The sequence below is a fragment of the Anabrus simplex genome, chromosome 9 (genome assembly GCF_040414725.1).
Source record: "Anabrus simplex isolate iqAnaSimp1 chromosome 9, ASM4041472v1, whole genome shotgun sequence".
Classification (NCBI taxonomy): Eukaryota; Metazoa; Arthropoda; class Insecta; order Orthoptera; family Tettigoniidae; genus Anabrus; species Anabrus simplex.
The window spans coordinates 148,852,685-148,868,603 of record NC_090273.1 but is presented as its reverse complement, the minus strand read 5'-3'; the positions used below and the strand labels follow the sequence as shown (position 1 = coordinate 148,868,603).

General features: G+C 36.8%; 1 protein-coding gene across 5 annotated transcripts in view; it reads left to right on the top strand.

Moving 5' to 3' along the window:
• The window catches only part of LOC136880983 (zinc finger protein 501), a 59,739-nt gene that overhangs the window by 35,841 nt on the left and 7,979 nt on the right, over positions 1-15,919 (top strand). For all 5 annotated transcript variants that reach the window (XM_067153555.2, XM_067153556.2, XM_067153552.2 and 2 more), the window contains one exon: positions 10,994-11,064. In XM_067153555.2, coding sequence (XP_067009656.2) covers positions 10,994-11,064 — 71 coding nt within the window. The remainder of the gene's footprint in view (positions 1-10,993; positions 11,065-15,919) is intronic.

The following is a 15,919-nucleotide window of genomic DNA, read 5'->3' as shown; positions in this document are numbered from 1 at the left end:
TTCTTTTCTGATACAGTTTTTGTGAGTTTCAGCTTCTTCCTAGCAGTTTTTCTTCCTAACATGCATTTCACTTCACTTTTTCTCCTTCTGTCCTTGCTGGTACTGATCTTCCTAGCACTTTCAGTTATAGTTCTCCCAAATAAATTCACATTCATCTTCTGAAGCAAGTGCTCCCATATTGAAGTGCCAAATTGCATTTGCAACAGCTGAGTCAACTCTCACTTTTGAAATAAATGTTTGTTTTGGGCATTTTTGCCAAATAATAAGAGAATATAGACTTTCATTTGGATTCTGTATCTTGCCCCTAAGCACACCTTTTCAGAATTTTATCATTGGCCAGTCTTTATTACAGTGGTGCTATCTTCAACACTACATATAAGCTAACCTCTGAAATCAGTGATGCGCTGTGCCATATCTTCAGGTGTATTGCATACTTAATTTTGGTATATGGTATTAAAATTAAGTGATCATTTACTTAGCCTTTATTTCTAACAAGTTGACAACAAGTTCTAACAAGTCCACATGCATCTTATCATGTGTCTGTGGGGTTTCATTCCTAGCCAGAGCACGATTATAAAAACGCCAGTATTCAGAGTCTTGTGGGCATGTTGAATGCACAGGCTTTGTATCAGTTGACATAGAGTGATGCAGGGTAGCATAGACACTTCCTTTCATCTTACTGACATCAGGGATGTTTGATGTTATACCAGTCGTGTAATAGAAAGTAAGCTGAAGTATAGTACTTTCTGTCAATCTTCCCTCTCCATGTCCACCGAGTTTTACTCCTTTTCCTTGCCATTCTTTCACAAGGCTCCTAAGTCCAGTACCCATTCTTTTAGAAATGTGATTCACACATTCTTCTTTCTGAATATTACACTCTCCATAGATCTTCGCTGAGATGAAGGCAGGTCTTTTCATCTCCATCAGGTAAGACAGTTGTGTAACGGAGCCTGCACTCTGAGATTGACCTTTTCCACATTTGGTCTGCTGCAGTGACTTCCATTGCACCAGATGACCCTTCAAAATTTATGCCACATTCACCACTGCTCTTATGCCCTTCTTGCCACACTGAAAATTCAACTGAATTGGGATCTAATTCTGCGGATGAGATACTACACGTGACAATGCTCAGACATAACTTCATAGTCTATGACTAGCCCTGTCAAAATATCTGTCACAGAACCAACACCATAAAGGGAAGTATGGCCCCTTTTATGCCAAGTTCCATCCTATCTATTATGTTCTTATCTCTTTTATAGAAGAATCAAGGGACCTGTGTTCCCTATGTACAATATAAACTGTATATAGGATAATATCTTTTGTTTATTTCCACCTATTCAATACATTACAAGAAGTTGGCTTTTATTTTAAAACATTATTCAGATGAGACATGTTTTGCCTCTCACTTTGAGGCATCTTCAGTCATTATCAAAAACCTTATTATTTTACCAGGCATCTGGTTAAAGATATTCAAAAATGTGTTTGATGATTATAAGAGAGGTAAGATTTACGTTAGTTATAAACATGTACATGAAGTAACTAGAAATTCAATATATTGATAAAAACATATGTAGTTCTTCGTTGAATAGGACTTGTTTGATTCTACTATAGTAAGAGAAGGTGGCTTGAAGCCGTAGTCGTTAATAGATGTCTAATACATAGTGGAAGGCATAAAATATCAGTTCTATGAGAATATACATTACATTCAAATGATACTAAAAAATAGTGGATTCAAAGGTAGTACATATAAAATGTTCAATGAAATAACTATTGATCTAATAAAATGATAAACACATATGTAGTTCTTTGTTAATTAGGACGTCGAGCCGTACAATCTTACGACGTCCTAATTAACAAAGAACTACATATGTGTTTATCATTTTATTAGATCAATAGTTATTTCATTGAACATTTTATATGTACTACCTTTGAATCCACTATTTTTTAGTATCATTTGAATGTAATGTATATTCTCATAGAACTGATATTTTATGCCTTCCACTATGTATTAGACATCTATTAACAACTACGGCTTCAAGCCACCTTCTCTTACTATAGTAGAATCAAACAAGTCCTATTCAATGAAGAACTACATATGTTTTTATCAATATATTGAATTTCTAGTTACTTCATGTACATGTTTATAACTAACGTAAATCTTACCTCTCTTATAATCATCAAACACATTTTTGAATATCTTTAACCAGATGCCTGGTAAAATAATAAGGTTTTTGATAATGACTGAAGATGCCTCAAAGTGAGAGGCGAAACATGTCTCATCTGAATAATGTTTTAAAATAAAAGCCAACTTCTTGTAATGTATTGAATAGGTGGAAATAAACAAAAGAAATTATCCTATATACAGTTTATGAAACTTTCAATACGGACGAAAAATGATTTTCATCACTTGTAATATATGTACAATATGTCGAGACTTAGTAAGTATCTTGTTTTTCAAGACTACAGCATTACTTGCTAGCTTTTTTGAGGTGAGTCATATGTTCCTCTAGCCATGCCTTTCATTCCCATAGCAACACAATGTATCCATAGTAGCATGACCAACACCTATACTCAGAAATGCATCTTCCATTCTTCTGTTGACTTCAAATGGAAGTCTTCCACTTTTCTCTTTGGTGCGAGGAATGCTGTAGGTGGAAGAATGTACATAACAGCAGTTGTCACATTTGAGAATAGGTTTATTGCAAAACCCCTTCCTTTCTCTTGTCTGAACTGAAAGTGCCTTGCTGCTACACTCATCACACTGTAGGTTACCAAACAGGGATTGTAAACTGTCACAGTGCACAAGCATAAATTCATCACCACTATATCTATACTCACTTTCTTCACTAACCTCAAAATACATAAGCTTCCTACTGCTTGTTGAGCTGGCTGCAGTTGATTTCTCACTTGTCATTGTTATTGGACTGAATGGCCCTGGCTTGTTTCATTGGTCTCAAGGATCTGCTGGGCTGTTGGATTAGAATTTTGTACCTTTGCCCACTTGTTCTGAATGTTGATACGGCCAATTTCACTTTTCTTAACCCCAGAACGGTCGGGCTGGGTCTGTGGGACCCAGTAGTACGCATTTTCGTAATAGCTACAAGGTCGCAGCACCTACAGGTTTGGAGTGCCCTATAGCTTCCTGAAACATTCTTCAGAATGCGCTGCAGCAGTAAACCGGAAGCTTCATCAACGAGTCTTTGTCTATAACCATCGCAAAGTAGTCATGGGTCTCTCAAACCCGGCCCGACCGTTTATGTAACGTTTGTGTTCCAACATACTAGTGGATTTTGCGTGTGATATATTAGTTCCTTTTAGATTTTGTGGAGTGTACATTGTATAATTATTGAACAGACAATAGAAATCATTATAAAGTAGAAACTTTAACAATGGCATCACGAGCAACTGTGTCTAGGCAGGAAATAGAGAGGATTTTATGTGACGAAGACTCTGAATTTGATGATTTTGATGCTGACCCAGATTTTGTGATGAACAGTGAACATGATTCTAATAGTGAATTAAGTGACGGTATTGGGGAAGAAACAGATAATATCGACATTCCAAACATCCGCGAAGCCACTATTTCCAACAACAGTGCTTATAATGCTCCAGGCACAAGCTGCAGGTACGTTCCAGATGAGGGTAATCCCTGTCGTTATTTTGTTGGTAAAGACAATACGACTAAATGGAAGAAAGACAAATTCCCACAAAATGTCCGCACACGAAGCCACGATTTAGTTTCCACTCATTTAACAGGACCTGTAAGGGATGCTATGAATGTGCACACTCCATTAGAATCGTGGTCATTATTTTTCAATGAACCTCTTATAGACTTGGTAGTTGGTGCAACTAATATATTTATACGATCTGTTACATCTAACTACAAGAGTGACCCAACAATGTGCAGAGAAACTACAAACAAAGAGATCATGGCTTATTTTGGTCTCTTATATCTTGCTGGCACATTACATTGAAGTAAAATGAATATTGAGGACTTTTGGGATACAGACGGAACAGGAATTGAAATATTTAGAGCTGGTATGTCTCTGAAAAGGTTCAGGTTTCTTACACGTGTTATTCGCTTTGATGATATCCATTCACGGAGTGAAAGGAAGTGTAAAGATAATTTAGCAGCACTTAGGGAGCTCTTGGACCTCTTTGTACTGAACTGTAAGAAGTATTACTCACTTTCAGAATTTGTTACTATCGATGAAATGCTAGTACCATTTCGAGGGAGGTGCCGATTTCGGATGTATATCCCCTCTAAGCCATCAAAATATGGTATAAAAGTCTTCTTGATGGCTTGTGCTAAGAGCTATTACGTTAAAAACTTAGAAGTTTATGCTGGAACTCAACCAGAAGGCCCATTTCGTGTTAGTAATAAGCCTGACGACGTTGTCTTACGACTAGTGGAACCAATAAAAGGCAGTGGTCGAAATGTAACAGTAGATAATTGGTTCACCTCTTACAGCCTTACGAAGAAACTTCTAACAGAAAACAAACTTACGCTTGTTGGTACTTTGAGGAAAAACAAGTGTGAAATACCAGGCGAATTCCTTGCAAAGAAATCAAAAGAACAATATTCAAGTATGTTTGGATTTCAGGAGGAGGTTACTATGGTGTCGTATGTGCCAAAACGTAACAAATGTGTAATTCTACTTTCCTCTATGCATCAAACGGCAGAAATTGATGAAGAAAGCGGTGTCAAAAGGAAGCCAAAAGTCATCACCTGCTACAATGACACCAAGGGTGGCGCTGATGTAGTGGATGCTATGAGTGCAGAATATACAGTTGCTAGAGGAACAAGGTGCTGGCCACTATGTTTATTCTTTGCTGTACTGAATATTGATGCCCTAAATGCATATGTTACACTAAAATCCAACCTTGTGGTTATGAAAAGGCGTGTGTTCCTCAAGGAGCTTGCAAAATCACTTGTGCAACCGTACATGGCAGAGCGAGCACACCAAAGTTTTCTGCCTCGAGAAATTCGACTTCTGGCTGCGAGACTTTCGGGGGCAGCTATTGAAAATAGAGAATTGCCGGAGCCTGGGAAAAGAGGTAGATGTCATATGTGTAAGGACAACAAGACAAAATACTTCTGCAAGATCTGCAAAGTTTGGGTTTGCCTGACACATGCGGAAATGTTGTGTGTAAACTGCGTGAACAATTGAGGAACTTCACTCGAGTGTAATTGGTTAAAATATTGAACCTAAGCCACTTTTTCTTAGGCATTTGGATAACAAATACGTTCATTTGCATAAAACAGTATTATCAAACTGACATATCAAGTGGACTTTATTTGTCGCGATTTTTTTATAAACATTACTTTTTCCAGCTAAAATTTTAAGCTTACCTTCCTTTTAAGTTCTTTTTATCAATAAAACAATGCAGAAATATAAAATTGAGTTAAAGTTATTGAGAACATTCCATAATAATATTCAATGTATTATATTGTAAAAAAATAATTTTGAAAAGTTTTATGGACGTTTAGGTTTTGGGTCTACCAGACCCAGCCCGACCTTTCTTGTTAAATTTTCCACCCGACCGTTCTAGGGTTAATATTACTCTTACTTCCTTTTAGCTTAATGCACTGATGGTATGATTGCTCCGTAACTGTGCTACAGAACTCAAATTGTAATTCAATTCACCATAAATCTGGAGTGAAATGGTCACTGTGCTTACAAAAAAAAAAAAAACTGTCATGAATTAAAGGAGTAAAAGCAGCAGCGGGAAGTAGGTTACTGCATATTTAAGACAAGGTCTAATATTTTTAGTATAAATGCATAAAATATGACACACACAGTTAGTAGCACAGGTATAGGCCTACTGAAAGCCTTCCTTTACATTTTTTCACTCCTTGTAGATTCTAAACATAGATTAGTAGCAACTAGTGCGACTAAATGACAACAGATGGCATCTATGTACCCTCTTTTATTTACGTGAACTGATCTCCAGCGCCAAATTCAAACAGAAAACCTTGTAAGAAGGGCTTTCAGCACCCTCCACTCAAAACAGGGGCGTGGCAGGTCTGTGCTGTCACGTAAAAGAGCCACTAAAATAGCATTTAAAAACAAATGTAGGCAAATATAAATGTTATAGGTGGGTGGAGGAAACTATGGGAGTTATTTTAACGAATTTTTTCTTTCTTTCGGAGTTTGGTCATTTTTCGGTCAAAAGCTCATTAGGGTCTCCCCTTAAGGCATTGAAGTCTATATGGTCTGACACCGTGATTAGCCGGTTCAAGTCCTGTTGGTCGAAATGAATGTCACCATCAGACTGTTGGCCAGCAGGGTAGGAGAGATGGTGGTAAACAATTTCTAATCACTAGACTGCATGCCAGAAACCTGGATTAAAAATTCCAAACCTCTCTGCAATGTTCATATGGAATGAGGGCATATGATGCTGTTGATGGTAATTCATCCATCAGATAGGGACGTAAAGCTTTGAGCAGACCCCTTGGTGTTATTCAACAGGTGTAGGCTACGTGCTGACACCGGGTTTCATCCTCTCCCCACCTCATTATCATCATCACCATCCCTCATCCGGATGTGCAGGTCGCCCATGGGAGTCAAATAGAAAGATCTGGACCAGGCGAGCTGAACATGTCCCAATGCTAAAAGCCATTCGATAAATGAAAATAAATTGGGTTATTCTTTGTGTGCGTAGTTACGTGGAAGTGTCACAATTATTCTTCTTTCTCAAGTTTTTAGTTACCTACTGTTTCAGCAGTCCATATCAGATAATTCTTCTTCCTCCTAATAATGAGGCCTCCTAGGGATCACATGTCAATTTCAGTTCATCCTTCCTTGTTGTTTCCTGTTCCGTTCTTTCCAGTATTCCTGCATGAACAGAAACTGGCAAATAAGTTAATTTGGGAGGGTGGATTTACACAAGTTTTACAAGCACCAACTCGTCTCAATAACTTACTAGATGTACTCTTGGTTAAACCATGGAGAACTTGTTGATAATACTGAGGTAATTGAAGGGATAGGTGAGCATAAGGCTGTAGTAATGGATATAGGACTGGTGCCAAAAAAGAGGGTCAAACAAGATAAGGAATTGTTAAGAAAAACTAAAATTGAACAATTCGGGGCTTACCTCCTCCTTTTCTTCATGGGGCCTCTAAATATTAGTTCCTAATTAACGCCGACCTCTATGATCTTTTGCTAGCCTTCTTCTGTTCTTAAATCACAATTCAGTTGTTGGATAAGTGAAGGGAGTAATGTGGATACACTTCAGGCAAACTTTAATGGAATTATTTGGGAAGGAGAGAAGAGATTTGTACCTGTTAGGAAGGGTACATGACCTCAGACCCTGTTTATTATACAAAGGAAATAAGGAAATTAAAAAGAAAATGTAGGAATGTAAACAGGAAAATCGAAGATGGTAGGGAGAATAAACTAGAAAACAGCTAATAAGGGAACTTAATAGAGTGAAGAAGGAAGCAAAAGAGAATTACATGAATGGCATAATTCATGAGGGTAATCACCATGAAGGGAAATGGAAAAAGCTGTATTCATATATTGTGCCGGCCCTGTGGTGTAGGGGTAGCGAGCCTGCCTCTTACCCAGAGGCCCCGGGTTCAATTCATGGCCAGGCCAGGGATTTTTGCCTGGACCTGAGGGCTGGTTCGAGGTCCACTCAGCCTACGTGATTAGAATTGAGGAGCTATCTGATGGTGAGATAGCGGCCCCGGTCTAGAAAGCCAAGACCACACGACACCTCATAATCTGCAGGCCTGATAATGAGAAAGCAAATGTATTTAGTAGGAAATTCATAGATTCAGTAGAAAATTGTCAGGAGTTGGAAACCAAAACAGAAGATAGAGGAGGAGAGACACATAAGGAAACAACAAGAAGCTTCTCATTCTCATTCACAAATGAGGATATTTTCAGAGAAATCCAACTGCTTCAGCAAGGAAAAGCAGCAGGGAGTGATCAAATCACTGGGGAGGTATTAAAGACAGTGGGGTGGTACCTAGTGGCTTATTTAAAATTTCCCTTTGACTATATCATAAATAAAAGTGTGGGCCGATGACCTTCGATGTTAGGCCTCTTAAAACAACAAGCATCAAATAAAAGTGTAATACCAAAGGAATGGAATGAATCTATAATAATACCAATTTATAAAGGAAAGGGTGATAAAAGGAAACCTGAGGACTACAGACCAGTCAGCCTGACCAGTATAGTTTGTAAAACACTGGAGAGTTTAACAGCAAAATATATTAGAGGAGTATATGAAAATAAAAATTGGTTGATGAGAAGCCAGTATGGATTTTGAAAGAAATTTTCTTGTGAGGCACAACTGGTGAGATTTTAGGATGACATATCAGATCAGTTGGATTCAGGAGGCCAGTTGGATTGCATAGCCATAGATCTTTCCAAGGCATTTGATAGAGTGGAACATGGAATATTATTAAAGAAAGAGGAGGGAATAGGATTGGATATAAGGGTTATATGTTGGATAAGAACTTTTCTAAATTCAAGAGTTCAAAAAGTCAAAGTAGGAAATCATGTATCACAGAAAGAGAAAGTTTGGAAGGGAATTCCATAGGGTAGTAAAATTGTTGGCCCTTTACTATTCTTAATATATGCAAATATGCAAATATAAGATAAGATTGTACGCAGATGATATAATTGTTTATAGGGAAATAACATAGAGGACTGTACAGAATTATAAAGGGCCCTTGACAGTATCCAACAATGGGTTGAAGAGAATAATATGAAGATTAATGTTGGCAAATCAATTGTCACAACATTTACAAGGAGCTTAAAAACTGAATTTAAATATACTTTGGATGAGGTAATTGTCCCAATAGATGGCAAATGCAAATACTTAGGTATGAGAATTGAAAGTAATTTGCACTGGGTGGGTGATGTTGAGGACATTGTTGGGAAAGCATACAGATCGTTCCATGTCTTAAAGAATTGAAAGAGAAAAGTTACTGAAGTATGGTTCATCTATTATTGGAATATGCAGACAGTGTTTGGGATCCTCACCAAGAATACCTATTGAAAGAAATAGATGGTGTGCAGAGAAAAGCAGCAAGATTTGTAATGGGAGCTTTAAGTTAGAGAATGGAGAAAACTAGACTTATAGGATTATATAGAGCCTATACAGGAGAGGAATCATGGGGAGATATCCGTGAGAGGCTTCAGTTGGAAAATAATTATATCGGCTGGGCTGATCACAAGTATAAAATTAGACGGGATTTTAGCAGAAATGATTCAGGTAAATTTTCATTCATTGGGAAGGGCATGAAGGAGTGGAACAGTTTACCTGGGGAAGTGTTTGATCCTTTTCCAAATCTATGCAGATATTCAAGAAAGGATTAAATGGCAACAGAGAAAAGAAATTTTAGAAGGCATTCGACCTGTGTAGGTTATTGTAATAAAGAAGTTTTGTGAATAAATTAATTCCATCCCTTGTCTATGGAGACTGGACAGCTGAAGTAGGAGACTGCATGTAGAGGTGAAGTACAGTGGGGACTTCGGGGGCCCTGGGACCGCTACAGTAGCTGTGAAGGCCCTTCAGGAACTCTGAAAAGCAGTGGCAAAAGGAGCTCTGGTTAAGACACGTTCGGTACCAAAATGGGTTTAAAAAAAAAAAAAAAAAAAAAGCTATGTACATTTAAATCTTATAGCAATATTGTATAGTAGTTTTTTGAAGTGATTCCACATACTGTATATGAGTTGACTATGTGTGTAAGTACAGAAGATATTATGAGTAGAATTTTGTAAATAATATAAATTTATTAAGGATGAGCTGTGTGTTTAATAGAAAAAATGTTGATGTAAATTGTATAATACTGTATTTTAAGAAAAATGTGTTCTTTTCTTTTTAACTTAAAATGTAGTTGTTGAGAATAATGTATTTTTGTGTATCATTTGCCACCAAGGTATAGACCTCGTTTGCAAATAAAGTAAGTTGATTTGATCATTGCACTACGCTTTATTCTTCTCATCTCAGACCACTTTGGACCGGGTTTCCTTTTCATTCTCCCTTGGAATCCTTCCATTCTTAAAACCTTCTTTTTAAAAATCTCTCTTTCTATAGTTTCCTCTGCTTTTATTTTATTTCTTTCTGAATGTTTCTTGAACTCATGTATCCAGCTGGTTGTTGACATTTTCTCCCAAAGATTCTTGAATATCTGTTTTGTCAATCTGTTATCATCCATTATATAGAAATGTCCAAAAAATAGCAATTTCCTTTTTCGTATTATCTACAAGGAAATGGAACCAGTAAGAGCACAATCAGGAAAAAGCGCATTTCATTTTTTGGACACATAATCAGGACACCAGAGAACAGGATCATCAGGAGAATATTTGAAAAATTATGGAATAGTAAGTGCAACATTAAGTGGATCACAGAAATCAAGGAAGATATGGATGAACTACAAATTACAGTGGAAGACCTAAAAAACAAAACTGACAAAATCAGGAAACTCACAGACAAGGAAACCAGAATCAACAAACAGACAATAGGAGGGTTGATTTCCGATGAAGAAAGAAAGAAAGATAAGATCCTAGAGAATGAAGAAATACTGGGCTGACAGGAAACTGAAAAATTATTTGTATAAAGTTGGCTAGAGTGGTCCAATGAAGGCCATAAAATGTAAATAAATAAATAAATAAATATTTTCTATGTTCTGGTATATTTCCTTATTACTTCTTAATTTCCATTGTTCTGTTGTTTTCATTGGATCTAAGAATTTTCTCATGATTCTTCTTTCTGTTACTTCATGTTTATCTAAACTATAGTTCAAAATTAGACATTAATTTGCATAAAGACATTCTGGTTTCACCATTGTATTGTAGTGCCTTATTTTAAGATTTTTAGATAAGCATTTATTCCTGTAAAAATTCTTAGTGATGCCATAGGAACTCACTTTCCATTTTGTGTAACCTGTTCTATTTTAATTTGTATGTATTTCAAATATTTCATTGTATTTTGATTTTCGCTTATCTGTTTTATTCTGTCTGTTATATTTTAGGCACACCAGGCCTCAAGTGTTCAACTTGAACTGAACTCAAATGTTGTCGACAGTCAGATCAAGGATGATATGTAAGTAACTGAATAAAATAGAATTTTGTGATCATAGAGCAGTAACTCATAATTCTTATTTTCATGAAACTTATATAGTCGTTATTGTCTATAGACTGGTTGAATGCACCTAATCATATTTACGTAACTATTACATCCTACATCTGCTCTAATTTGCTTGTCATATTCAAACCTTGGTCTACCCATACCATTCTTACTGCCTACACTTCCCTCAAAAACCAACTGAACAAGTCCTGGGTGTCTTAAGATGTGTCCTATCATTCTATATCTTCTTCTGATCAAATTTATCCAAATCGGTCTCCTCTCACCAATTCAATTCAGTATCTCTTCATTCATGATTCAATCTACCCATGCTCCCTTCAGTATTCATCTGTAACACCACATTGCAAAAGCTTCCATTCTCTTTCTTTCTGAGCTAGTTTTCGTCCATGTTTCACTTCGATTCAATGCCATGGTCCAGATGAAAGTCTTCAAAAATGTTGTTCTATATCAATGTTCAAAGTGAGCAAATTTCTTTTCTTAAGAAAGGTCTTTGTTGCTTGTGTTAGTCTGCATTTTATGTCTTCAGAGAAGAACAACGATTCTGCTTCAAAGCGGCTACAAGTCTTATGCAGTTCTGATGACGTCACACAAATTTGTGAATAGTTTCGTTCGTACGATCCACGCAATGAAAATACGCATGCGGTACATCTGTGTTTCGTACTTAAGAAATGTCCGCCTCCGCAGCGTAGGCCTAAAATGTCCGCCAGCATAATGGTTAGCACAATTAGCTGCCGTTCTCGGGAGCCTGAGTTCAATTCCCAGTACCGTATTGCCAGAGATTTACGAATGGCACGAAGGTTGATTACGGTAAAAATGGTACATGCAACTCCCTTCCACTGGGGGCCTGTCTAAAAAAGAGGTACACCACTTCGGGATGAGGAAACGAGTTTACTTTAGTTAAGAAATGTTTACAGTTGTTGCTAGGCCTATTAATATAGTCAGGTGAGATCATTAACAAAGTAATCATTTAATATCTCGTAACTTGGACCAATATAGTTTTTTTTGGGAGAGAAGTAGGTTTAAAACATGATAAAAACGATCCAATCACAATTGTTTTACTCACCAACGTACCTAACAAATAATAATAATAATAATAATTTTTTATGTCCCCACTTACTTTCAACGATTTTCAGAGATGCCAAACAAAACATACTAGGGTATGTGTTAATAAAAAATGGGAGACAACGAATGTACAAAATTAAACATTATGATGATAAAATGCATTACTGCCACACCTGTGCATATTCATAACTTTCCTGTTATTATTCTTTCCATCGTTGAACTTTTGGCACTATCCGGATGATACCATACCTAACCTAAAAAATGCGGTCTCTCTTAACTCATTTACAGCTGTTTAGGTAAATCCTGATTTGATAAATGTAGAGAATAAGCATGAAATATACTTGAATTAAGGGTCTGGCTTTCAACAGCCACAGTTATCAAAAAAATGCTTCCAGTCACTATATATTACATTCGGAAATACAACTCGTAACATACGCTAGTTATCAGCTAGTGGTTTGGCACGCTTTCAACAACACAGCTTTATTTAAAAGGAGTGGCTTTTGCTGCACATACACCAACGGGGAATATCAGAGACCATCTCCAGAAACCGTTTGGGAATAGCTTCACACAGTTTGGATTCTATAGTCAGGTACGAAACTATTTTTAAAAGGTTCAAAAAGACGGGACCTCGAATGCTCTCTGTCTCAATTGCAGTGCATGGCTGATGAGACGACAGTGAAGATGACGTCAGTTGGAATGACGACATGCCAGTAGCAGGGAAGTTAGCGGCGCAAGACAGTTAAAGTGAAAGCAGTGGTCAGGTTTACTGTGTGGTAGGCCCACTGCTCAACTGACAGAGACACATGACTGGCCATGGAGTTATTTTGTATCAATATTGCATAATATGATACCCTTATCCCTTTTCTCTATGGTGTAGAGTATGAAGTGAGACGAATCTTCGTAGCGAGTTTTTACGACCGTATGCCCTTCCTGACGTCGACCTCATCAGAGGAATTAATGAGATGAAATGAATGACATGATATGAGTAACTGAAATGGATTATAATTACTTTATATGTAGGCCTAAAAGTCGTGTTCACCATTTATTGACTTTTTACATTTAGAAGTACTGCCTTCCAACAAAAGTAGCTCGTATAACTCAAATACATTCATAGGTTTGTTAAAGAACAGTGTAGAATGTTTACATGTATAATTTATAGCTCTTTATAGCCTGGAAGTCATGTGTTCACTGCACAAAATTTGAGGTTATCGCATATTGGACCCCCCCTTTACTTTTTTTGGCTGTAAGAGTGGGGAAAAAAGGGGTCTAATTCGCAAGTAAATACGGTATCTTGTTGCAAAGAGGAAAGATGATTCACTAACATGCTAGTGATTAATTTCAAAATCTTTCAGTAAAAACCTGAATGTAATCAAAAACTCCATTTTCCTCATACCAAGCATAACTAAAATGAGCAGTGTGGAAAATTTTAAATGCTGAATTCTTAGATTTAAGCAGACAAAACAGTCATACAGCTGAAGAAACACCTGAGAGCACTGTAATATGTTGCATGGTGTGCTTAACCTCACAAGGGCAAACGAGTAGAACTGTTAAGCGAAGTTACAGCTACAAACTTCTGCGTGATAAGGAATGAAGCCCTCTCAAGTTTACAATGGAGGGACATGTTACAAATGACAGTAATGCTAGCACCAGCCTGTCCTCTCCCAGGGCGCTCTTCCAGTCCAAACCACTGTAGGCTGCGGTAAGTATGAAACCCTACCTCATGTGTTGGGAAAGTGTACTGCAGGTAAACCACTGAGGATTAAATGACATAACACATTTCTGAGTTGATTGCCAACACTCTCCAAACAAAGGTCCACTGCCTTGTTGAAAATGTCAATAACTCCAGAGTTGACATTATCAGGAAGAAATCTGAAGCAAGAATACACCCACGGTATCCCTTGCCTGTTGTAACAGGTGACTAAAAGGGGCGACCAAGGGATGCTGGCTCTTGATCCATCAGATTACCTGTGATTAATACTATCATGCGAGGAACATCATGGGTCGACTTACTTGCGATTAGTACCCATATGTGAGGAACACCATGGGTCTGTGATTACCATCATCATGGGTGGATCACTATGGGTTTAGAGTATCTGTGATTAGTACCACTATATGTGGAACACCATGGGTTTATGTTGCCTGGAATCAGTACCACTATGTGAGGAATACCACAGGTGCGAGCATTGCCTGTGATTATTACCATTATTTGAGGAACACAAGGGTCTACGTTACCTGTGATTAGTACCACTACATGACGAACACCATGGTTCTACTTTTTCAGCGATTAGTACCATTATGAGGGGGCAGTGACCTGGATTTTGGACCCCTTTAGACAACAAGCACCATCGATTTAGGATTTTACTTTGGAAACATTCCCTCGTTCAGTTTATACCATTGTTTTAAGTTATTTTATGGAATGGAGGGGGTCGGATCCACTGATTGTTTTAAGTTCATAATCATTGTTCATAACCATCTTCTTGAATTCTAGCCAGTGGATGGATTTTGGAATTATTTTAACTTTCAATATTGTGAGTTGGATCTGCTGATTATTTTAAATTCATATTCATCATCATGTTTTGAATTCTGGTCATTGGATGAAGTTTGGAATTTTAATTGGCTTCACATTTTGTCTCATCTTGTACTATTAGGGGCCAATGACCTAGATCTTAGGCCCCTTTAAACAACAATCATTATCATCATGATGAAATTTAAAGCAGGTAAGCAGCCCAAGAAAGTGGTTAACAAGAAGAAAGTCATCTATGAACCCATGATATATTTCTTAAACAAATATAATCTTAAGAAAATCACATTCACTGGTCTTTTCTTTGGGTCCTGAGATACAATTCCACTTTCTTTAGTTTGTTGTCACCATATAGATGAACACACAAAATTCTGTTAATTGTGTACACTATTTTATTTACAAATGATATATACATATTACACACACACACACTAATAAACTGCCATCTTGAAACAAAATACTACTACTACAAAGAAGTAGAAGAAAAAGACTGCCACAATAGCATGTCATCGTACTACCAATCACAACATGAATTCACATATTCGATTAAAGAATTACACTCACAACTCTTGTTAAACAACTCAACTCCACCCTCAAGACTGCCTCTTTATATATGTTGCCTGGTCAGGCTTCTAGAAGAATATGATACAACATGTTTTCTTGTAATTTTGAGAGTCTCCAATACCCTGTTTACAACGAATGGATTTTTCTGTAACTCTCTAGTTTCATAGATAAGTTGTTCTGGACTATTACTGTGTGTTGCACAATATTGCAGTGAAAATATACATCATATATACAGGTAATAATAAATTACATACTATTATTTACATGTTCTTACATTAAATAAACTCATATTAATATACATACTGCAGATGTTTCATGACATAACCTCACAAATTATACGACCACGATTTATACCAAATAAAGTTCGTACAACTACGTAAATAATAATAATACTAATAGATGTAAACAACTTCATAGCCACACCTCACAAGTAATAATAATAATAATAATAATAATAATAATAATAATAATAATAATAATAATAATAAATTAAGCTCGATATTTTCATTATTTACCCATGGGCTAGAGAATATTGTTTCCAAGTTATACTAGTCCATTACACTTGCATCAAGTTGATTGCAGTAAAAGATACTAATTGGAAGAGTACCCACAGGGAAAGGATTGTGGTCACTGTTATAAAGCAGTCTGTTGCTATTCTTAGACTTC